This window comes from Cyprinodon tularosa, unplaced genomic scaffold (genome assembly GCF_016077235.1).
Source record: "Cyprinodon tularosa strain WSP-4 unplaced genomic scaffold, ASM1607723v1 ctg730, whole genome shotgun sequence".
Lineage (NCBI taxonomy): Eukaryota > Metazoa > Chordata > Actinopteri > Cyprinodontiformes > Cyprinodontidae > Cyprinodon > Cyprinodon tularosa.
The window spans coordinates 56,525-81,838 of NW_024039486.1; the positions used below are offsets into that span (position 1 = coordinate 56,525).

Consider the following 25,314-nt stretch of genomic DNA (forward strand, 5'->3'; position numbering starts at 1 on the left):
TCTCACTGTACAGTTATACAATACCACATGTTTAGGAAATCCTGATAAAAGGACTTTTAACACCATACAACTTTGTGTGTTTAAATACTTTTGCAAAGTAGAGATAATAGTAGCAAGAAATTTAGAATGCTGGAATGGGGAATCCCTTTGATTACCTGTTAATATAGTGTAGGATTTAGTGAAAATGTAGGTTTTAAATTTTGTAACCGTTTTCCCAAATATCTAATCTTCTGTTGGATTCTTGATAATTTAAAACACCATAACCTGTGGTATTTAATTGTTGTCTTGTGTTTTTTAATTACGTCCTGCCCTTTCATTAATTATTTTATGGTGTTGTCGTCTTGTCTGTGCTTTAACCTTGAACATGCTGAGTGAAAACAGGCTTGTGTCCCTTTTTTGCTGCAAATTTTTTTTTACTGGAAACAAGTGGAGACCAGATGATTTTCTCTGCTGTTTTCCGTGAACCGGATTGTGTCGACAGGAGAGCAGATGCTGAACAGCTGTTTAATGCCTGGCTGTCGGTAACCTAAGCCTCTAACACAATTTAGTTTATGTGGAGGTTTTCAGATTGGAACCAAAGGGAGTTATTTCAGCGATGCCTGAAATAATAATTTTCTGTGCTTCATAAAACTATTTTTATCCCTTCATTTTTCCCACATTTCATCATGTCAAAACCACAAACCGCGATCCGTTCTTTAGGGATTTTTTGGGATCGATCAACATGACATACTGCATAATTGTAAAGTAAAATGTTTTCAATTTTTTGTTTTTTGGTAAAAAAATAATAATCTTGGAGCTCCTCTTTGTTATTGTTCCCACCCCGTATGCTGTTTTTCTTGGTCTTCCTGATACGGTTTGTTTTTTAATCATCTCTCAAAGCAGCTACAAAGAGATGTTGCACAACTGCAAGCCAGCTGCTTAGAAACCTTCTTGGAATTGAGTTAAAACTCTGACATCCAGGAGAACATTTAGACCCTTGTTCAGGAATGGTATTTTCCTTTAAGATCTTCTCTCCATTCGCTGTAAATACACAGCAGAAGGGAAGGAGCCTCCAATGTTCCATCACTTGCTGGTAACACAGGAGACCTTAAGGATTCATTCAGGAGGACGAGTTTATCAAACCACATACAGTTGGTTCTAAATCTGTGATTTCAGTGAAATGGACAGTTCTGCTGGAGGTTTCTTCCTGTCAAAAGGGAGTTTTTCCTCTCCACTGTCGCTACAAGCATGCTTAGTGTGAGGGATTACTGAAGAGTCAATGAGTCGATGCAATCAACTGGTTTTCCTTAGATAGAAAACTTTGAATCAATTTGACTGGATGTATTCTAACACAACCTGTGTTTTTTATCACTCTGTATTATCAGCATGAAGGTGAGCTAATATCTCCTATGGTCGTTGTTTGAAACCCGTTAAACACACACTGCTAGTTATTTTAAGGTCAAGTAAATTGATTGTCTTCAACATCAGATTTAGAAATGTACTTGAGTTAAAAATCTCTGTTGTATTTACAATAAATTAATTCAGAGCCAAACCAGGTTGTCTGAACTATTAATATTTATGTATTTTTTTGTGTGAAATCTTCCTCATTTTTTCATCCATTGTTTCTGTGGCAGAGGGTGAAGTCAGGCAGAGAGAGCAGTGCCAGGGGTCGCAGAGAAGGCAGGGAAGGCGGCGCTGGGAGTGCTGGTGAGTCACACACATTGATCTCCCCTAGGTTGGAAACACCTCAGCTGAATCTTCTTCATGTAGAGGAGCAGCGACTCTTGTCTAACCCTCACTTGAATAGTCTCATTCCAGCCACTCTATGGTGCAGTGTCTGAATTTTTTGTATCATAACCCCCCCTCCCACAGGGGCAGACATTTGTTCATACTACCCCCTTAAATTGATTACCTGATAATGATTTTCTTATATATTAAGAGTTAATGAATCAGTAGGAAGTGCATTTTTGTAGAACTTTCAATATTGTTTTTTTTTTTTTTTTTTTCTGGAAGCACATTAAACCTTTGTCTCATCAGCGCTTTCCCTTTCACTCAGTAAAAAAGGTTCAACTACATAATATTTGCATTTCTCTACATCAGTGCTCTGTAAGGCTGGTCCTCAGGACCTGCTTGTTTTATCATTTAAATAATTTCAAACATAAATGTTTGAAACATTTTCCTGCCTCCACACACCTTATCTCCATAAACATAAGGCCTCTGCAGCACTTTATGGCTACTGAGGAGGTGATGCCATCATTGATTCATGAAAGGTTAAAAGAAATAAGTCCAATTATTTACTGGTATAACTGGGGTGCAGTCTCCAGGTTGTGTCTCAGTTTGCTTGCTTTTGTGCTATCGACATGTCTTTCATAATTTTCCACTGTATTAATGATGAGTCCAACGGTAAGGAAGGATTATCATATTTTGGATTTTATGTTCTCCTCCATTTCTCGAAACCCCTCCATTTTTTTTTTTAATCTGATGACAAACTTCTCCATGGCCCATGGCCCAGTCTCAACACTCACATAAAACACTAAGCCCCTCTATGAAGTGTGCACCTGGAGGAAGTGCACTTAAGCTTTTGAGTGTGCAGGTCACAAGCACGCAAAGTCTGGAGAACTGGGATAGTAATTTCTCCCCACATTGTAATGTAGACATTGAAAGTGACAGAACATATCCATGTTTTTGTGATGTTACTGCTACAAAATATATTTCTAAACTGCAATAAGTGTTCCTCCATGTACAGTAAAATACAAACTATTTCAAAAATTACTACTGAAAACAAGTTTTCTCAACACAGGCACTGGAGCTTACTTTTTGTTTTTTTTTATGGTTTACCTTATTTACAAAATAAACAAGGGAAATCAAACACGATGATTAACTGTGTGCAAGACATATCTTAAGTGACGACAGGTTTATTAAAAAACACTCAGAACATACAACAACATGTGGGGGGAATAAGTCCAGCTGGATCAAAATGCAAGGGGGAAAACATGAAACTAAGGGCATTTTAAAATAAATATTCAGACATCTCATAGCATATTTTTCCTTATTTTTTATGTTTTCAATGTTTTATAGAGAAGTTACTAAAATATAATTTAAGTTAAGAATGCATGACTATAATCCATTTGCAGTAATGAATATGTGAACAATAGAAGGACTAAGTTAGACATCTAATGTAGAATCTATATGCCAATTAGAAAATGAAAGTGTTACCATAACCCGATGTGATAAGTTAGACCTGAGCACTTAACAAAAAAAATTTGGAAAATTCTTTCCTCTGTATTTTAACTCAACCTCTCCCATCTGGGACCGGGGTGGGGGGTCAATCGCAGCAGAGAGTTTTAGACTTCCAAGACTTCCCTATCTCTTAGGGAGACCCGAGCCGCCATGCATCCATCAATTTTCCGTCAAGCTTATCCCAATCAGGGTTACAAGGGGTGTTGGTGCCCCTCTCCAGCTGTCTACGGGCGAGAGGCAGGGTACACCCTGGGACACGTTGCCAGTCTATTGCAGGGCAACACAGAGACAAACAGAATGTGATGGAGCGCCACTAAGCGTCCATCCCAGACTCTAAGTATCCGTGCTTCCTCTGGCCCAGGGGAGCGCGGTGCCAGGAGCGCGCGCACGGGGAGAAAGCTCTCCCACGTGAGTGCGCTGCCCGGCAAACAGCTGCGTGCAGGCCCGCACCTCTGTCCCGCGGTCCTGCACAGTCCCAACGAACATTCCCCCCCCGTCTGAACCGGTCATCGCGCGCGTCTGAGGGTGCACACTCGGCGCCGAGTTCCACAAACACTCACCTCTCATCTCTGCTTCAGTCCCGCTGTTCCTGGTTAAGGGGCCAAACCAGAGCACTTCCGCGTCACGGAAATAGCGCGGAGTGGCGCGCTTTGCCAGTCACGTGACGAAGGACTCAACCATTTTGGGTGTTTTGTTTTGTATTTTTATATTGTTTATGTTCCTGACATTTTGAACATTGTATGGAGTCATTTTGGTTAATTTTTAGTTTCTATGCAGGAAACTGAGTTTTGAGTTTTGTTATTTGGTTATTTTGTTTTTATCCTTAAAAACCCCTTAATTTGTATTTTGGTTTACCCGGGGGAGGGGCTAAAGGGGTATTTAAAGGGGAGCTGAGCTCATTTGAGGGGGAGTACTGGATCTGATGGTAGAGTTGGCTGTCCAAGTAAGTTGTCCTGTAAATACTTGTTTTTGTTTTCTCGCTTCACTGTAAATATCGTCACTGTTTCACTATTTCCACCTGGGGAGCAATAAAAGAAAAAAGCACAAACAATATTTTTTCCGGCTGGGCCATCATTTTTTTGTATTTTTGCAAGGAACCCGTGACATTTGGTGTCAGAAGTGGGATGGCCGGTCGACGGAAGCACCCTACAGTGAAGCGTACAGGGCTGCGCTCACAAAAAGTGAAGCAGGACTTACCTGTGGACGATGGAGGCTGGGCAACTGAAGATGAGGAAGGTGGCGCTGCTGCCTCAATCACGCAGCCTGCACCAAGTGCAAGTGAGGAGCTTGTGGAGGTCATGAGGACATTTTTAAAAGGACAGGAGCGGAGGGACGAGGGGTTTTTGGCGGAGCTGAGAGGGCTTCGGGCCACCTTCCCAGCCCCACAGTGGTCTGTCCCTGTGTCAGGACCTGCATCACCACCCGAGGAGTCAACACCGAGTCTCCGGGTGGACCTCCCCACGCCAGCTCCTCGGCAGCGCCGCGGTTTCTCCGAGGAGCCCCCAAGGATCAGCATGGAGAGAGCTGAACCCTCCAGACATGAGGGCCGGCTCTACGGCGACCCCAAGATCCCTCAATATGTCTCAGGGGAGGACATTGAAAACTACCTGCTACGCTTTGAGCGCATCGCAAGAACTTGGGGTTGGCCAGAAGGTGAGTGGGCATGTCGGCTGGTGCCCTTACTCACCGGGAAGGCGTTGGAAGCTTACACAGCCATGGATGAGGAGTTGGCGCACTCCTACCCAGACTTGAAAGCTGCACTGCTGATCAAGTTTGATGTTTCACCGGAGACCTACAGACAGCAGTTCAGGTCCATGTCTGTGCCACCCGGAGAGAGCTCGACCGAGACCTACCACCGTCTGAAGGGGCTGTACCGGCGCTGGATCCGGCCGGAGCAACACTCCAAGGAGCAGATCGGGGAGCAGATTATCCTGGAGCAGCTTCTTCGCGTCCTCCCGGCAGACGTTCGCACCTGGGTGAAGGAGCATGAGCCGACAGAGGGGCTAGCCGCAGCCAAGCTCGCGCTGCAGTACCGCAACGCACGGAGGGGAGGCCCAGCTGCTTACCAGGATGTTCGTCAGCCGTCGTCACAACCCAGAGCCAGCTTCCACCCACCTAGAGATCCCGGGCCTGCACCCAGCCAACGTGGTCCTGGTTAGGAGCTCATCTGTTTTTATTGTCAGCAGTCAGGACACAAAGCTGCCCTGTGCCCAATCAGAAAGGCTAAGCTTACCGGGGCATGTTACACCCCACGGGCTGAGGACATGCAAGGGGTAGGGAGAAAACAGTGGTTCAAAGAGGTGTGCATTAATGGGGAACCTGTGACTGCTCTGGTGGACTCAGGGAGCTTCATGACTCTTGTGCGGAGGGACATTGTGCCAACGGGCTTGTTGGATTACAGTAAGCAGGAGGACATTTGTTGTATACACGGGGACAGACATTCTTACCCCACGGCGGACATGACGGTGATGGTGGATGACCAACCATATTTACTTACTGTGGGGGTGGTGGAGAAGTTACCGGTAGCCGCTATCTTAGGCTGGGACTTACCTGTACTCCTGGATTTATTGCGGGAGGAGGGGGCTGAGGAGAGTGACTGTGACAAGGGTTTGGCTGGTCCTGTGTTAACCCGGGCTCAGTTCCGGGCAGGGGAGGCACCCAGTACAAAGCAGCAGACGGAGCCGGAGCCTGAACCTTTTTCCAAATTGGACAGTGACCTGTCTGAGGGGGGTAAAAAGGGTCCAAGGAAACCATATAGCCAGCGGAGGTTCGAGAGGGGCCTGAAGTTAAGGGAGCCAGTCTGTCAGGGGCTGGACAAAGACTTGTGGGAGGTACCTGGGGACATTGGGGCTGTGCAGAGACAGGATGAGACTCTGAAACCAGTGTTTGCCAAAGTGGTTGGGGGGCTGGACAGTGCCAAGGGGAACAGAGAGAGCTATGTTATCGATGAAAAGAATGTTCTGTATTTAGTGTCAGACGGTGTCAAGCGCCTCGTTGTTCCCTCGTCTTGCCGCCAAAGGATCATGCACTTGGCTCACACCTTGCCTTGGGCTGGTCATCTGGGTCGCAACAAAACATACATGCACATCGCTTCCCGTTTCTATTGGCCCTCCATGTACTCTGATGTTCAAACTTACTGCAAAACCTGTCCCACCTGTCAAAAAACCTGCTTTGTCCGCCAATCTGACCGTGCTTGCCTCCAACCTCTACCTGTCATCTCCACCCCATTCCGGCGCATAGCCATGGACATTGTGGGCCCGCTCGTGCGAAGTAGTGGGGGCTACCAGTACATCCTGGTGATCTCAGACTACGCAACACGGTACCCCGAGGCGTTCCCCTTGCGCACCGTCACTGCCCCTGCTGTGCTGCGTTGTCTTGTGCAACTTTTTTCCAGGGTCGGTGTGCCGGATGAGATCGTGACGGACCAGGGGACCAACTTCACTTCCCGACTCATGCAGCTCTTCCACCGCCAGCTGGGGATCTCGGCGATCAAGACCACTCCGTATCACCCGCAGACGGACGGCTTGGTCGAGCGGTTTAACCAGACCCTGAAGAAGATGCTGCAGAAGTTCGTGGACGACACTGGACGTGACTGGGACCAGTGGCTGCCCTTTGTGCTGTTCGCCTACCGAGAGGTGCCGCAGGCATCCACCGGATTCTCCCCGTTCGAGCTGCTGTATGGCTGGGACGTCCAGGGCCCATTGGACTTGCTGCTGAAGGTCTGGGAGGCTCCCACCACGGCTACTAGTGATTGGAGTGTGGTGCAGTTCGTGCTGGAGATGAGAGAGCGCCTGGCCAAGTATCGGGAGGAGGCTGAGGTCAACCTGCGAGAGGCCCAGCAGACACAGAAGGCCTGGTACGACAGACAGGCCAGACATCGAGAGCTCCAGCCTGGCCAGAGGGTCCTGCTCTTGCTGCCATCCTCCACCAGCAAGCTGTTGGCCAAGTGGCAGGGTCCGTACTCTGTCCTGAGGAAGATGGGCCCTGTTACTTACGAAATACACCACCCTGACAAGAAGAAAGCCAAACAGACTTACCACGTCAACCTACTGAAAGAGTGGAGAGAGGCCGTCCCAGTCTCTGCTCCTGTGTTGTCTCTTCTCGTGGCTGAGGTCGACAGCGAGGGTGACGAGGAGCTGCCTCTTGTTGACCTCCACCAGCCGCCTCCACCCACTCTCGACCATCTCTCTATCACCCAGTCCAGCCAGCTCAACGAGGTCTTCCGGAGGGTCTCCAATCTGTTTGCTGCCAACCCGGGGAGGACTGTCTTGATCGAGCACGTCATCCGCCTGAAGGACAAGGGGCCCATTCGCCAGCGGTCCTACCGGGTCCCTCAGCATCTGGTGGCGCAGCTACTGAAGGAGGTGGAGGAGATGCAGCGTCTGGGGGTGATTGAGCCGTCAACGTCCGAGTGGTGCAGCCCAGTGGTCATCGTGGTGAAGAAGGATGGGTCGCTCCGCATCTGCATTGACTTCCGGAAGCTCAACGCCCTGTCGGAGTTCGACGCCTACCCGATGCCCCGGATCGACGACCTACTGGAGAAGATCGGCCGGGCCCGGTTCATCACCACCCTCGATCTCTGCAAGGGCTACTGGCAGGTGCCTCTGGAGCCGTCCAGTCGTCCCTACACGGCGTTCCAGACCCCTGCAGGATTGTTCCAGTTTACGGTGATGCCGTTTGGTCTCCATGGGGCCCCCGCAACCTTTCAGAGGCTAATGGACCGTGTTTTACAGGGTTGCAGTGACTGCAGTGCTGCTTACCTGGACGATGTAGTAATCTTCAGCGACACTTGGGAGCAGCACTTGCAGCATCTGGAGAGGGTCCTTGGCAAGATCGAGCAGGCGGGACTGACGCTGAATCCTGCCAAGTGTCAGTGGGCCAAGGAGGAGGCGCAATACCTTGGCTATCGGCTGGGTCGAGGTGAGGTCCGTCCGCAGGTCGACAAGGTGGAGGCGATCCGCAGCTGCCCACGGCCTCGCACGAAGAAGGAGGTGAGGTCCTTCTTGGGTTTGGCCGGCTGGTATCGGAGGTTCGTGCCACAGTTTGCCACCATCGCCGCTCCTTTGACCGCACTGACGGGAAAGGCTCAGCGGAACCCTGTCGTCTGGAGTGAGGACTGTGAGACCGCCTTCCAGACCCTCAAGACCTGTCTCTGCTCGTCGCCGGTGCTGCGGAGTCCGGACTTCAATCAGCGGTTCTTGGTCCAGACCGACGCCTCTGCAGTGGGTCTCGGGGCTGTCCTGGCACAGGGAGATCCAGGAGAAGAACGCCCTGTGCTGTACCTAAGCCGCAAGCTGCTTCCCCGAGAGACCAGGTACTCAGCTGTAGAGAAGGAGGGCCTGGCCATCAAGTGGGCTCTGGAGAGCCTGAGATATTACCTTCTGGGGAGAGAGTTCGACCTGGAGACCGACCATCGTGCCCTGATATGGATGAACTCTATGAAGGATCACAACAGTCGACTCACCCGCTGGTATCTCCCTCTCCAACCCTTCCGATGCCAAATCCGCCATCGGGCGGGGAAAACTAATATTGTGGCAGATTATCTCTCCAGGTTGCCGCACGTCGTCAACCTCGGGGAGGAGGCGGATAATGTGATGGAGCGCCACTAAGCGTCCATCACAGACTCTAAGTATCCGTGCTTCCTCTGGCCCAGGGGAGCGCGGTGCCAGGAGCACGCGCACGGGGAGAAAGCTCTCCCACGTGAGTGCGCTGCCCGGCAAACAGCTGCGTGCAGGCCCGCACCTCTGTCCCGCGGTCCTGCACAGTCCCAACGAACATTCCCCCCCCGTCTGAACCGGTCATCGCGCGCGTCTGAGGGTGCACACTCGGCGCCGAGTTCCACAAACACTCACCTCTCATCTCTGCTTCAGTCCCGCTGTTCCTGGTTAAGGGGCCAAACCGGAGCACTTCCGCGTCACGCTGGAAATAGCGCAGAGTGGCGCGCTTTGCCAGTCACGTGACGAAGGACTCAACCATTTTGGGTGTTTTGTTTTGTATTTTTATATTGTTTATGTTCCTGACATTTTGAACATTGTATGGAGTCATTTTGGTTAATTTTTAGTTTCTATGCAGGAAACTGAGTTTTGAGTTTTGTTATTTGGTTATTTTGTTTTTATCCTTAAAAACCCCTTAATTTGTATTTTGGTTTACCCGGGGGAGGGGCTAAAGGGGTATTTAAAGGGGAGCTGAGCTCATTTGAGGGGGAGTACTGGATCTGATGGTAGAGTTGGCTGTCCAAGTAAGTTGTCCTGTAAATACTTGTTTTTGTTTTCTCGCTTCACTGTAAATATCGTCACTGTTTCACTATTTCCACCTGGGGAGCAATAAAAGAAAAAAGCACAAACAATATTTTTTCCGGCTGGGCCATCATTTTTTTTGTATTTTTGCAACGAACCCGTGACTCAGAACAAACAACCATTCACGCACACTCTCATACCTATGGAGAATTTAGAGCAGCCAATTAACCGAACAGTCATGTTTTTGGATTGTGGGAGGAAGCCAGAGTACCCAGAGAGAACCTATACATGCTCAGGGAGAACATGCAAACTCCATGCAGAAAGACCCCGGGCGGGGAATCGTAATCGCAACCTTCTTACTGCAAGGCAACATTGCTAACCACTGTCGGCCACGATTCAGATTTCATGACCATAGATGAGGGAATGTAGACCATCCAGTAAATTAAGCGGTTTGCCTTTCACTCTGAACAACGACAGACAGCCACCTTTTTCCGTTTGAGAACCTTGGCCACCTTGACGCTCTGCTTCAAACCGTCTCAGCACATGCTGTAGGTCTTAGCAGGAGGGAGCCAGCAGAACCACAGCATCCTCTCACAGTAGGGACGAGATCCGCTGGTCTGCCAACCAGATCCCCTCCAGTCTTTGGCTGCCGCTAAAATCCTGTCCATAAAGGTTATGAACAGGACCGGTGACAGAGGACAGCCCTGTCGGAGTCCAACATGCCGTGGGAGCAGTTCCTATTTAATGCCAATGTGGACCAGACGCCTGCTCTGCTTGTACAGAGACCAAATGGGATCTAGTATAGGGCCTCGGACTCCGTACTCCTGAAACCCAGTCAAATTCCTTCTCCAGGTCCAGAAAAATACACCTGGACTGCTTGGGCAAACTCCCATGACACCTTGAGTACCTTACAGAGTGTGGAGCTGGTCCACTGTTCCCAGGCCAGGACAAAAACCACACTGCTCCTCCTGAAGCCGAGGTACTATCAGCCAGACTCTCCTCTCCAGCATCCAGAAACAGTCCTTCCTGGGGAGGCTGAGACGTGTGCTTCCCCCTATAGTTGGATCTCTCCCTCTGGTCCGCCTTCTTGTGTAGAGGAACTACCACCCTAGTCTGCCAATCCATGGGCACTATTTCCGACCTCCAAAGCTCTAAGGTACTCAGGGTGGATCTCCTCCAGATCCCATTGACATTAGAAGATAAAAACTACAGAAGATAAAACTACAAAGTCGATCGTTGACCTCTGGCATGGGGCGTCCTGGTGCCAGGTGCATTAATGGACATCCTTATGCTCGAACTAGGTCTTCATTATGTACAATCTTTCACTTGCACATTAGTCCAATAATGAAAAAACACTCTGGTTCAGAGCTGGGGGTCCATTCCTACCGATCGCTTCCCTCCATGGGCACACTGATGTTTCCAATTTTTGCTCGGTAGGAAGAAGGCCTGGTGCTCCATTCTGCCATTTGACCCATAGGCCAAAACAACAGCCAGAGACCCCCCCCCCCCCCCCCCCCCCCCCCCTGGCTGTTGTTTTGGCCTATCGGCCAAATGGCAGTATGGAAGCAACCCAACACGAGAGGACTAAGCTGGGGGACTACCAGGTTAAAAAATGAATAAACCTGTCATTTTTTATTTAACCAGACTGATAAGTACAGATCAATGTTGTTAGGATTTAACCCAACAGGCTTGTGTTATGAGTTTGAGTGTGGTTTGGCTTTTCAAGTTAGTTAGTGAGTGAAAGTTGTGCTAACAAGGAGGTTCTTTAGCACAAGCTTTGGATTTCAAAATGCAACTTAGTGCATCTTAATATACTGAAATGACTTCATGGCTTTTTTTCAAATCTGAAATCAAGCATTTAAAACTTTAACACATCTTTTCTGACATTTTCTATTTCCTTTTGTGTCACCACTGCTCTCTGGTAGCGGTCCTCTCCAGATCTGTCCTCGCTTCTCCGAAGAAGTCCAGCATTACGGGTAGAGTTTATTAATCACTGTTGTATGCTTCCTGTTCAGCAGAGGACACACGTCATTTAGCTCTCCTTCAGCACACTTTCAGAAACCAACAACAACAAAAAACAGAAACGTGTACAATGCCTCAGATACTGGAAACCTGGCTGATCACACAGTTTTAAATGTAGTCCAGACAAAGCAGCACTGCCTGCAGCCGTAAGCAGGCCAAGCTCTGTCCTGCTCTGCAGCTGTCTCCTTTGGGATCCTCCTGTGTAGTTATTTAAATATACAACAAGCTCTGAGTCAATAATATGTACGCTGCTTCATGCCAAGATGTCCATTAAACTTCTGTGTTTTGATAGATTAGATTAGAGGTCCTAGTTTTTTTTATTTTGTAGACCCAGAACATGTAAGTGGATCTTATTAAGCCTTAGATGTTCTGGTTTTGTTTACCTGAAACTTCCTTCATTTGATGATTTGTGTTTTCTAATGGCTCACCAGATACGATCAAAACCAGTGAAGAGTAGAAAGAAAACCCCTTATTCTCTCTGTCCATCGTCTTCTCATCTTTTCCTCCCTTTCTTTGGCTTGCCTGTGTTCTTTCCTCCGTTTCCCCGTCTGCCGTTCAGAATCTCCGCCGGACCCCAAACAGTCCAACCCTCTGTTGGACCCAGAGCGAGGTATGTACGTTTACAAGCTGTAGGATGTCACTGCATCAGTTCAGTTGGATGTTTTGGGCTCAGGCTGTTAAATCACTCAAAGGTTCATAGTGGCGTCATATGCCTATTCCAAAAAGAACCAAATCCAGTTGAGGCTTTATATTAAAAACTCTCCGTCATAATAGTGTTTTGGTTGTCATTTTTGAGCCCAAATAGAACCCCAGCATGATGAGTGGACATTAAAAGAGCTGGTGACATTATTAATGAACTACCAGAAGACCAGATGTTGGCCATTGATACAGCTTCTAAATAAGTCCTGACTCTGCAGGAATGCCTCGCAGAAAACTGGCAGCTCAGAGGATGGTGCTTAAAACTTTGTTAACAACAGTAGCACTATTTGCAAAAAAATGTGCTCGCATATCTATCACCTTCATTTGCAACATCAGAATGCTTCCTGATCTTTAGCTACAGCTTTGGTAAACGCCAACAGTCAGACTGTTTTCTCAGTTCTTTGGAATCAAGCAACTTCTTTGCTCTTTTTACACTTGATCTTGAACTTTTTGTTTGTTTCTCCTATACCATGGGAGTTTCCAGACTTGTTAGCCTCATTTCTTTTGATTATTAATCAGTTGTACCCATGCACAGCAGCATAATCCTAATCACATGATGTTTTGGTAAATATACACAGAAATATTATATCTAGCTAAAATAAAGTTTAAATAACAAATACTATGCCATTAGGACGCTGTAGTTTGTGAGTGAGTTATGGGTGCATGCATAAAAAAAGATGAAAAAATTATATTTTGTACATTCAATTCAATGCTGATCATGAAAAAAAAATATCAAAAGGAAACCTGTTTTAAAAGTAGATGTTAAAAAAATTATCTGATTTAAACTCACAGCAGGAGTTTTTAACTTTGGACAAACTTCTTAGGAAAACCATTAGTCATTTGACAGGCAGCTGAGATGTTAAGGTGGAGGTAATGTTTGCACTCAGAGAACTCAGAAAGACATGTTAAGAAGCAGAGATTCCTCAAATATTTAGGAAAATCTAATGTGCTCCTGAGAATCCTCCATCTTTTCTATGAAATCCATCAGTTCTGCACAAATCCATCTAAATGCTTAACAATCCAAACTGTGATCTTGGTCTTTGGTGGATGTGTTCTCCATGCATTTATGTAATATTTGTGTGATAATATTTACAAAAATAAGAGAATGTTGGACATGTTTTAAGTTTAAAATTTTTTAAAGAACAATGTGAGTCAGAAAAGCCAGACCGTTTTCAGCTTGTTGCCTTCCAAGAGGAAATGCTTCTCCGTCCAAAAAAAGAGGGAGGAAAAATAAATAAATTCCAGCAGAAGTTTCAGTTGCCTGTTAGTTTGGAAGGCCTCATGTGAGATATTTGGGTTTTGTGAGTGAAAGTGGAATATCAGGCCTCCTTTCTGTTTTCCAGCTTTCTTTGGTTTCCAAGGTTACTGGGCAGCCTTTGTTCATGTCTGTCCTTCAGTCTGTCCTGAGCCCAAAGCTCAGATATAGTAGAGTAGGTGACCCTGGTAATGTTTATCACTTTTTTTCTTACAAGTATCTAAATTCATAAAAAACAAAAAATAAAATAGTTTAAAAAGTCATTTTTATGTCAGGACAAAGCTTATCCTGGGTTGGTAAAACCATTTACTTATTATTCTGTATCTTTTTTTATCACTAAATCAAATCAACAAAATATGGAGTTTGTTGTCCCCATGTCATTTTAAATTGTAAATGTTTAATATCATTTTAATTTACTGATGCAACACATTCATGGAATTAAGCTCCTTTAAAATTGAAAAACATGTTAAATCGCAATAAAATCCTCCTATTCATTTACATTCAAACTGCTCCATGCTAAACATGTAGCTTGAGGGGTTTCGAACTGAGAAGTTCTGATTTCTTTCCATAAATCCACCAAAATAATCTGTTGCTGCCATCTTCTCAGACTTAACGTGCGGCTATTTCAAGTTAAACTGCAAAAATAATAATGTTATCACACGTGACAACCAACACTGACTCGAAATTTTGCTGAATTATTTTTAGCCTGGAAAAGAAAAAACTATTAGGTTTATAGCTTTCAATACCTCTGTTCAGTTTAGAATTTTAATCTGATATGAAAAAAAAGCTGTTTATTTTACAAAATAACAGAACAGGACATTTGATTAAAGCAGATGTTTAGAGGTGTTTTCTTCATATGTCTGATGAAACTAAATAGATAATTTACCTTATTTACCTGACTGTCATGGAGAGCAGGAGTGAGTGAGCGTCTGGACCCCTCTGGGTTTATTAAAAACTCTTTTTTTTTTAAGTCGCAAACATATTTATGCGCTATTTAGCTATTTCTATCCAAATGTAGTAAGTAAAAGTAAAAATAAATACTCAAGTGAAGAACAGACTGAAAAAAGCTACTTAAATATTTAAACTTACATCTTTCATAAAAAACAAATCTATGAACAGAAAAAAAAGTTAATTTTCCCCTTTTGATCACAGTGCTTGTAGAGGAAAAAAGAAAAGAAAAGGAAAATAAATAACAGACTCAGTCTAGTTTAGTTCTGAATTAAAACTTCCGACTGGAAAGTATAGATCAGAGGTCTTCAACAAGGGTCCGTGACCCCTAGGGGGTCCTCGAAGGTATTGCATGGGGGTCGCGAAAGTTTTGGCTGATTAGACTTTTTTTTTTATATTCCCCCTGCAATTTTTTCCACTTATTGAAATTTCTTTAAATCCACATTAACATGAATTTAACACACTGTAGGAAACAGATAAATGTAGGCAGAAGATGTCTTTCAGTCATCAATGCACACATTCAGCGACACACAGGAGCTCCTTCAAGCTGGACACCGTTTTATTCACTAGGGGTGGGTATTGCCAAATAAGTCACGATTCGATCCAAATCATGGTTCACATGCCACGATGCGATTCTATTAAGATGCATCGCGATACTTGAAATATTGCGATGCATTGCGATATTTTCACTGAACACTGTAAGAAAAAAATACAGCCCTTACCAGTGGCTGACTGGCTGTGTATGATCTGGATAGTGTCTTTAATTGATCCATAACTGAAAGCAACTGAATTCATACATAGCTGTATTTATTGAAACGACTATCGAAGGTGTCGCAATGAAAACAAATACTGGACACAAATATTACTATTACTGGAGTGGACACACTGACAAAAAGTGCTTAGGATTTATAAAACTTAAACAGTGCCGTTTACATGGCCTCAGTGGTCCTTTAAACCAATGAAATGAAAACATTTCCCCTTTTGCAAATTACATGCGTTATATTTATTTAGTTTTTACATTCTTTGTTTTTAAAGCCAAAATGCATCCAAACATCTCACTTGGAATGTGATGGAGCTGTGCAAATTATCTCAGTCTCCTCGATGTTTTGTTTATAAATGACTCATCGCAGTATCCGCAGCGACATCTGCTGGACTGAAAGTTTTATTCCACTTGTTTTTGGCTGATGTGTGCCAACCACTCATGTATTTTATTTATTCCTTTTTGTTAATTAAGAATCGATACTTGGCATCAAGAATCGATGCAGCAGATCATAAAAATTAGAATCGCGATGCATCGTCATGACGATTATTTTGCACACCCCTATCATTCACAACACCTGTCCCATCAACCAGGAATCAGAATCAGAAATACTTTGAGAATCCCAGGGAGAAATTACTTTTGTTAAATTACTCCATCTGTAATAGAGTGACTATCGGGCTAGTTTGATATATATAACACAATTTCATACAGTATATGTAATTAGGGGGTCCCTGCTCCATCTCATCATCAGTTTGGCGGTCCTTGGCCTGGAAAACGTTGAAGACCTCTGGTTTAGATTGAACCAAACAGAAGTCCTTCATTAGCTGCTGAACACATTTCAAGCTCTGGCATTCACAGATGCCAGAGCTTGAAATGCCGTTACAGTTGCTGAGAACAGAATTAAACCTCAAATATGCTAACATCAATAATTCAATAATCAAGATTTCACTCCTTGAAGATCAGATTTATAAACTATAGATTTCTTTGCCTTTAAATAGTTTCCAAATTTAAATTTGTAAACTTTATATTAATTGAAAAATAAACAGAAAATTTGACAAATTTCTGACAACATTTATAACGGTCAAAGAAAAAATACACTGTTAGGAACCAGTTGTAATGGAAACAAGAGAATGCTAAAGGTTCCTAGGTGCAACACTGAGTGTGTATAACCTGACACTGGGGGAAAAAACATGGCGTCAATTGGTTAATATAAACTCTAATAAATGGGGAACAGATCTGATCGTTATTTGCAATGTTTCCCAGCTGCCTCTCCCCATCTATCAGCGTTTTTCCTTAAACTAACTGGACTCCAACTGCACAGACTTTCAAAGCAATTTTTATCTTCCCTCCTTTTTTTGTGTGTCTGTTACTGTTCTGTCATTATCAAACTGTATAAAACTAACGAGCTACTTCTGAGAAAATGAGAAGAAACTACAGATATCTGTGTTCAAATGTAGTAAAAGGAAAAATAAATACTTAAAGAACAGATACTGCAAAAATACTAAGTATTTATGCTTCGTTATTTGACACCTGATTATTAAGCTTTTTAATCAATCTACAGCAGGAAGGCCAAATTTGGAGGCAGCATATTTCTTTCATCCATGAGGATGAAATTGCATTGATTGCATTTCAGTCAATGAGTCGATGCAATCAACTGGTTTTCCTTAGATAGAAAACTTTGAATCAGTTTAGATGTATGATCTGGTGAATTGTAAAGTGCCTTGAGATGACATGTGTTGTGACTTGGCGCTATAGAAATAAACTGAATTGAATTGAGGGGATTTTTGCTTTAAAATTCTCACGGTAACTTGTTGAGTTTTATTCACAAGAAAAATGTATTTTACTAAAATATCTCAGCAGCTGTGTGGGCAATCGGTTTGGTGTTAAAGAAAGCAGTGAAGTTCCCTCATAAATCCACATCTTTTAATGGTGCAGATTCCTGAGAACCGCACATCAAACGATGAGGTTTAACATTAGTTTGAAATCTGTTTAAAATATTAGAGCCCTTTTCTACTGATGCTGTTCAAAGCTCCTGATTAAGGATCTGTGTGTGTTTGATGCAGACAGCGGCCGCAGCAGCAGCGGCTCCAAAGGAGAGCGTCTGAGCGCCAAGATGAGGTCACTTCCTGGTTCCAATGAGCCTTATGAAGCCAGCAGCCCTAAAGAACTTGGTGAGGACTCCTTAGTTTCCATATAATTCTGGAAAAAAAAAAAAAACTGCAGTGAGTTTGATGGTATTCCTCTCCAACTCTGATCTATCTCATGGTTGATGACGTGATTCTTAGTTAACAGGAATCCTGAGACGTTGAAGACATTTTTAGGGAAGTTGTGGTTTGATCAGGAACTCATGACATCAATCTGTAAGATCGTTGGTTGATCTTGTGTGTAGATGCATCATACGTTGATCCGCTGGGGCCTCAGATGGAAAGACCAAAGACGGGGGTCAAGAGGCTGGTGGATGACGATGACTTTGCAGATGAGGAGCTGGTGGATGAGCTGCTACCGGAGTAGAGGCATCGACTACCTTCTGAAATCAGAATCTTTATAATCTGCTCATAATGGGAGTTCTTCATCACCCCCATCAAAGCTGAGGAGGAAGAAGAGCTGAAGGTTCTCCTGTGATGGATCTGCAGAATAAAATTTTTTATTATGTGTGAATAATATGTAACTATAAACACAGAACATTTCTCAGCAGACTGAACTTTGTTGTTGAACTTATTGCTATTTATTCATTCTCTTTTTAAGTTTAATTAAATTTGTAATAAAATCTGTTTTCCTGCTTAAGACAAAAGTGAGAGTTGGTTTCTTTGAAATTAAACTGGCTGACAAATTTTCTTTTTTTTGAGGATTTTTGTGTATTTTTGAAAAGCTCATGCACAACCCTGTACCTGCTCCCGACAGGGAATGCCTATTAAAAGCATCATGAGCCCATTTCTCCTCGTGCACACTCCGTTTAAAAGTTACTGTTCTCATAGGGTTTCATGAATACTTGGAGAGATCCTAAACTAAGGCCAGACCAACACTTATTATCCTTCTTTTATTCCAGGACAGCTATCAATGACTTTAAACTACTGGTTTTAACCCAGACAGGATGAGATACTTCATGTAGCTCAGTATATTTTTAGCTTTCTTTTAGGGTTTGTTGAAGTTAAAAATGGGACATATTTTTAGTAAAATGTGAATTAGATTAAACCAACAATTACCGTAAGGGGACAAAAATAGAAAAGCGGTTCTTATTAGCATGGGCAGACAGGGGCCAGTTCCTCTGTGTTGGCCTCTGTTCGCAATACAGTACATTGTATAAAGTAAAATACAATTTATCATTAAGGAGTTATTTATTTAGCAACTAATTATTTTAGCTTGTTTTTTTTCCCCATTGTAAATAATTTTTAATTTTAGGTTAAGTAAAATTTACATTTTCAAAGCGAAAAACAGGGCCGGCTTCACCAACAGGTGACACAGGCGGCTGCAAGGATTGCGCTCAGCTGGACAGCAAGCAAAATTACAGAATAAAAAAAAATTTTTAAAGTATGTATTGTGAAATACAAACTCTATGAATACTCAAAAACTTCACTCTGAAAGTTTATAAATTAAAAACTCCTTGTTTAAATTCTGACTGTATGACCTGCTGCAACTCTGATGAGGAGCATCATGTGGATTTACTACATATGTTACACTGTTCAATGATTGAAAGTGAAAGATGAAAAGATCAGTAAAGCTTTCAGGAGCAGCTTTCTATAAGCAAAAAAAGTCTTATATATCATATCTATATGTGGACGCACTGTATATACCCCATGGACAATTACTTTTGGCTTCTTCTTTTAATTAACTATTTGAGCTGATGTAACACGTTCATTTCTCCAATGTGAGATAAATAAAGTCAATCAATCAAAAGAGGTCCAAAGCAGATTAGGCAAAAAAATGTTAATTAAAAACATTTCATTTGCGACATAACATTTAAATTAATCCAAATGATGTGGAAATCTCACTTCATTCCGTAAAGTATCTCTTTGGTTCTGCAGCTCTCTTGATATATATGATGAATTATTTTTTAAATTTTTTTTTTCATGCTTTTGTGTGAAAACACCCTGGCTCCCCTAGAAAATATAGAACCGCCACTGGCTATTGGTTTCCAGATCAGGGTGAATAAAGTGACTGGTTCCAGTGTTTACAGGGATTATGGAGCAGTGCGCACAGACGCAGCAAACCAGCCTCAGTTGTTCTCATGAATCCAGGAATGTTTTTTTTTTTTTCCTATCATGGCTCTGTGTTTTTTCGATGGGGACTTTTTCTCTGTCATCGCTTCGGTTTGATTTAGATCCTGCTGGAATCGTGCGGAACGGAGCGCACAGTGGAGTTAATGCGCACACACCAAAGAAGATAAGCTCGCTTTTTGTAAAATAAAATAAAAAAACTAATTGGCTATATTTCACCAGAAATGATGAGATCTTCGAATATAATCGGCACTTAATGTTTTGTGGTTGGTTTTAATCCTGGAGACCTCATGGATGTGATGAGCCAGATGTAGTTTTCCTGGCTGCGCGCCTCGGTGTGTTTGTCTGCGCCAGACTCCAAGTCGCATCAACAGTCTGTGAACACATAACAAATGGCTCCTGGGACTGAAACAGCTTAAAAAACTGCTGCTGAGCTCAGATCGCAGGAAGAACGAGGTCTCCAAGCTGTGCGCCACCTGGGTTCATTTCTGGCGCAACAGAACGCAAAGCGCGCAGAGATGCGGCGTCGGATCTGCGTCCTGCTGCTGCTGCATCTGGTTCTGGTACCAGCCGGGCCAGCAGAGACCACCAGGGTTCGGAAGAAAACCACTAAGAGCCGGCCTTGTCTGGACCTGCCGGAGGAGATCCTGGAGCAGATGTTCGGGCGGCTTTCTGTGGGAGTGATGGGGGCCTTCCACCACGCGCTGGAGCTGGAGCCCCGCGGGAAACTCAACCTCACGTGCCCGACAGCAGCGCTGAGGAGAACCGATAGCAACAAGCGCCTCCCGGCCAACCTGCGGAGCATCTCCCCCTGGGCTTACAGGTAGGAATGCAGAAACAGACTTATTGCTGGAGATTTTACTTAGCTACCTGTTGGTGCTTTGGTATGATTAAAAAAAATAAAAATAAAACATATCACACACAAAATGGAGGTAAAATCTAGTGTTGCACCCGATACCAGTATCACATGGGGCCTGATCCATAGTATCGGTATCGGCGAGTACCAACAAATAGGACACCGATACCATTTCCAGAGCCAAAAGTTTATTCAACTGTTGTCACTCATTCCAGGTAGGCTATAAAAACTTCCACTGGATTCACTTTGTATTCGTCTTCATCCTGTTTTACAAAGGTAGGCAGCAGCTTTAGAAAGCCATGATGGCAATTATTTTACATCCAAGTAGTATGCAGTTCTGACATGCCAAGACACGCCAAATCTCTCAGCGATTAGAAAGCAATCCTGCCCCTTGTCAGTGAAAAATTAAAATCAGTTGGTTCAGTTTGGCTGCTCAGTTGAACAGTGGGTAGTGCCTTTCAACAAGAAGGTTTTGGGTTCGATTCCTGGCCCAAGGTCTTTCTGCATGTTCTCCCTGAGTATGTGTGGGTTCTCTGCAGGTACTCCAGCTTCCTCCCACAGTCTCTAAATTGTCCTTAGGTGTGATTGTGTGTGTGAATGGTTGTGTCTCTGTGTTGCCCTGCAATGGACTGGCGACCTGTCCAGGGTGTACCCTGCCTATTGACTGCTGGAGATAGGCAACAGCACCCCTTGGGACCCCACTTGGGACAAGTGTGTCGGATAATGGATGGATGGAATGGTATCAGTCAGTCAATGCTGCACAGCCAGGTGTCGGTATTGAGGCCAGAAAATGGCAACGGTAAAAACTACATTTACTTAGCAATACAAATTCAGAACTGCATGAACATCAGATTTATATAGCCTACATTTATAATCAGTCTCCTGTTTTATCCACATTAAAGTTCAAGTGAGTCCTAAAATAATTTGATAGAAAAAAAAAAGTCTTGGAAATCAGCAGATTTCATGAATTTGGTCCGTTTCTAGTCCATCGGAGAACTAAAGCTCAGGCCTGAAAGCGATTTAGGAGCTCATTAACCTAACATACGGGTTAGGGGAAGTCAGAGTACCTGGGGAAAACCCACTGAGACACCAGCGGCGGCGGCCAAAGATAAGATCCTCGGGTGGAACTAAAGGGGTGGTAGGCCAATTCAACACCACTGGAACAAGCAGTTCCCCTGTAAACCAGAGGGGGCAGCAGTGATACTCTCAAGTGGAATGTCCTCATTATTAATTACTAACTAAATATTTTAAATATTAGTGTAATGGCCATAAACTGACCTAAAGATATGTATAAAAAAGATTTAACTCTTTTCAGAGAAAGTTTTTGTGTTTTAATAGGAAGAAGGGAAAGTTATTTCTCTGTAGGCCAGCTTGTATTTTCCTATATATAATTAAAGAACTGTTAAACCCATTTAATTCATATTGTAATTACATTAGATTATTATGTATATGATGATTTTTTTTTAGACATCAATCATAAATAAGTGCACATTGTTCTTGCTTTGCCACCTGTAGGAATATTTCCTGGCTCTGCCTCTGTTCCAATATCAAAACCAACACAGTTTGGATCAGTTCTCTGTCCAAACATGGTGCTGGTTTAATAAAAGCATTAACAGAGTTTTTTAGGCAGTGCTGTCGTCCTTCAAATCGGTTTTCTGTATTTATTTTGACAAAATAATCTCTGTTTAGAGAGGAATCGTCCAGAAAAAGCTATCTATGCCAGTATTATTTTGATAAGTATTGCATGCAGCCAGTGAATTCAAACAGTAGATAGTTTATATCTTAAAATGACTGAAATGACTCAGTAATCTTATACTGGAGACTTGTCTTGTTTGCACCCAGAGGCGGAGCTAGATGCGAGGTCAGGAGGGTCATGGCTCAGAAACCAGGTCATCTGCATGTGTGTCACAGTAAAATGTGTCCGCACCCCTTCCGCAGACACTCTGCTGCACCTCTCCTAAATTGTAGGTGACTGCAGACAGGAGGCCTCTGATTGGTCAAATCTACATCCGCTCTACTCTATGCAGATTTCCTGTTTGACACCTTACTGGCTTGTTTTGTTTTTATGACCACCATTGTGGAAAACAACCAGCTAGAAGAGCGAGGTGCGCAAGAACGCTGGAACCGTTTTACCACCTGGATTCCTGCTCTTTTTGCCCTCATTGTCCCTCCGTTGTCACACAAACTTGCCCCCTTCTCCTCACCGCCTCGGCCGTATCTATAACCACAGCTAGTTCCTGATTGTCCCTCTTGCATTGTGGCGTGGAATAACATAGCGCAGACCACGCTTAAATTTTGGGCATAAATCAAAAATATCTGCAACAAGCTCACTGCGACACACTGCTGCGGGAGGATAACCAGCCCTTTAGGCCTCCATACATGGGTCGTGTTCACTAACCACTGCGCCATCGAAGCATGGCCCCCCTTTTAAACGTCACATGCCCTCCTTTTGATCCAAAAGAAAATGGATCACTGGACAAGAATCAGGGAGCACCTTCAGCATTGTCTATTGTTGCTGTGGAGCCATATTTCCTGATGTTTTAGCAAACTCAGTGAAAAGAGAATTAATACTATTAGCTTTGCAAACAAAAAACACCAAAATTTCTGCTCTGAATCTGTTTTTCAGGCTCTCCTATGAACCGAACCGATATCCCCGCTACATCCCTGAGGCCTACTGCCTGTGTAAAGGCTGCCTGTTTGGGCCGTACAGGGAGGAGAGCCAGCAGTACCGCAGCGTTCCCGTCTACGCTCCCACCGTCATCCTCAGGAGATCCGGCTCCTGCGTCGGTGGACGCCACTCCTACTCTGAGATCTACGTCTCTGTGGCCGTGGGATGCACCTGCGTGCCAATGATGGAGAAGAAACGAGACGGTCAGAGCAGCAACAGGAGCCTAGAGGGACCAAAGCCCAAAGCTAGACAGATTTTCTCTGCTGGGAAAAAGGCCTGAAGGAGAGCATCAGTCCTTTGATGGACATGCTTTTTAAAGTAATGGTACTTGACTTCTGTTCAACTCAACATACTCTAAACTCAATTATTGGACATCATAAATACACCCAGGAGGACTATATTTATTAATTCCGACCCAACTGGTTGACAGGTTTTATTTTGGAACATCACAGTAAAAGGGATTCTATTAAAAAAAAGATTTTTAAAGTAATTGTCTAAACATGGTGCCTGATCTTGTTTTTTTTCTTACAATTTTGGGAAATAAGTAATATTTTACCCAAACCTGCATTTCCCCAGAGATCTGAGACCAAATCTCTGCAGAATCCACCCCAGTTCAAACGATCAAAACCACAGGAATATCTATTCCAAAAAAGTAAAAAAAAAACAATGCACTTTGTTTCCAACTTTGAAGACGTTTGCCTTCCCATTCAGGAAGCTTTTTCAAATCAAACTGTCAGAATTAGTTCTGAGTTTGAAGCTTTATAGAGTAGCCCAAAAACTTGTTTTAGCTTGGAAAACATGCAAATTGAACCAGAAGAACATCCTTAGGAATGAAGAGTCGTATTGGGTTCTTCGTTAGCCTGCATTACCCGATACCTGGCTATGTCTTTAAAAGGGGGGTAATTAGGAGCAACTGTTGGCTTGGCTGCTCAGGTGAGATGTTTGGTCCCCTGCATGGGGGTGGGGGGTTAAAGTGATAGTGGGAAGGAACCAACTCTATCGCTGTGTTGTAGGTTTTTGAGACCTGGAACCTGAGTGCACCCCCTCTGTTTAAGGTTGGTTTTTCTTTCGTAACATAAATGGGATAAATTCACACCTCTTTGATACCACCTGTCTTCTTTGTACAAAATTTGAACATTCTGGTCCTCAAAAGAATGTCCTTTGTCCATTAGGTGCAGAGTCTTGTCCGGAGGAGGTCGCTCTTCTGTGTTGAGCCATGCATCTGTGGAGAGGTTGTTTGGCTTCTCTAATATATAAATCAAAGCATTTCTCACTGCATTGAACTGCATATAGGGATACCTGCTTCAATGCTGCCATCTACTGGCAAAAAAAAAAAAAAAAGACTACAACCCGGTTATATAGGATACATACACTACCGTTCAAAAGTTTGGGGTCAGCCCAAACAATTTTGTGTTTTCCTGAAAAGTCACACTTATTCACCACCATACGTTGTGAAATGAATAGAAAATGGAGTCAAGACATTGACAAGGTTAGAAATATTGATTTGTATTTGAAATAAGATCTTTTTTACATCAAACTTTGCTTTCATCAAAGAATCCTCCATTTGCAGCAATTACAGCATTGCAGACCTTTGGCATTCTAGCTGTTAATTTGTTGAGGTAATCTGGAGAAATATCACCCCACGCTTCCAGAAGCAGCTCCCACAATTTGGATTGGTTGGATGGGCACTTCTTGCGTACCATACGGTGAAGCTGCTCCCACAACAGCTCCATGGGTTACAGATCTGGAGATTGCGCTGGTCATTCCATTACCGCTAGCAGCTGCCTGCTTCTGCTCTAAATACTTCTTCCACAATTTGGAGGTGTATTTAGGGTCATTGTCCTGTTGTAGGATGAAATTGGCTCCAATCAAGCGTTGCAAAATGGAGTGATAGCCTTCCTTATTCAGAATCCCTTTTACCCTGTACAAAGCTCCCACCTTACCAGCACCAAAGCAACCCCAGACCATCACATTACCTCCACCATGCTTAACAGATGGCGTCAGGCATTCTTCTAGCATCGTTTAATTTGTTCTGCGTCTCACAAACGTTCTTCTTTGTGATCCAAACACCTCAAACTTGGACTCATTCATCCACAACACTTTTTTCCAGTCTTCCTCTGTCCAATGTCTGTGTTCTTTTGCCCATCTCAATCTTTTTCTTTTATTGGCCAGTCTCAGATATGGCTTTTACTTTGCCAGTCTGCCCTGAAGCACAGAATCCCACAGCTCCCTCTTCACTGTGGAGGAGGCCCAGGGGGAGACCCAGGACACGATGGAGGGACTATGTTTCTCAGCTGGCCTGGAAGCGCCTCGGGGTTGGAGACCCTTCCTCTGCCTCTGCTTCTCCATATAGAAGCCATCACTATTTGTCAACATCCATCACAACCGTAATGTCGTATCATAGTAACACAAGATCAACACAGTTCTGTGAAGAATA

General features: G+C 43.9%; 2 protein-coding genes across 4 annotated transcripts in view; both read left to right on the forward strand.

The window, feature by feature from the left end:
- The window catches only part of ift88 (intraflagellar transport 88 homolog), a 51,936-nt gene extending 33,994 nt beyond the window's left edge, over positions 1-17,942 (forward strand). The window contains exons 22-26 of one of the 3 annotated variants that reach the window (XM_038269600.1): positions 1,614-1,686; positions 11,381-11,431; positions 12,037-12,087; positions 17,203-17,310; positions 17,529-17,942. In XM_038269600.1, the coding sequence (XP_038125528.1) occupies positions 1,614-1,686; positions 11,381-11,431; positions 12,037-12,087; positions 17,203-17,310; positions 17,529-17,650 (405 nt within the window). In that variant the 3' untranslated portion in view covers positions 17,651-17,942. The remainder of the gene's footprint in view (positions 1-1,613; positions 1,687-11,380; positions 11,432-12,036; positions 12,088-17,202; positions 17,311-17,528) is intronic. The other 2 variants (XM_038269601.1, XM_038269602.1) reach the window with 2 other exon arrangements.
- Positions 17,943-19,546: 1,604 nt separating this feature from the next.
- Positions 19,547-23,564, forward strand: il17d (interleukin 17d). Its single transcript, XM_038269599.1, has 2 exons — positions 19,547-20,176; positions 22,836-23,564. Exons 1-2 carry the CDS (start codon positions 19,872-19,874, stop codon positions 23,155-23,157), a joined length of 627 nt encoding a protein of 208 aa, XP_038125527.1. The 5' UTR covers positions 19,547-19,871; the 3' UTR covers positions 23,158-23,564.
- Positions 23,565-25,314: the final 1,750 nt, after the last annotated feature.

Excerpts from the sequence above, each read along its gene's own strand:
- il17d (XM_038269599.1), top strand. The coding sequence starts at position 19,872 with ATGCGGCGTCGGATCTGCGTCCTGCTGCTGCTGCATCTGGTTCTGGTA. Across the intron at positions 20,177-22,835 it reads ATCTCCCCCTGGGCTTACAG|GCTCTCCTATGAACCGAACC; the intron begins GTAGGAATGCAG and ends TCTGTTTTTCAG.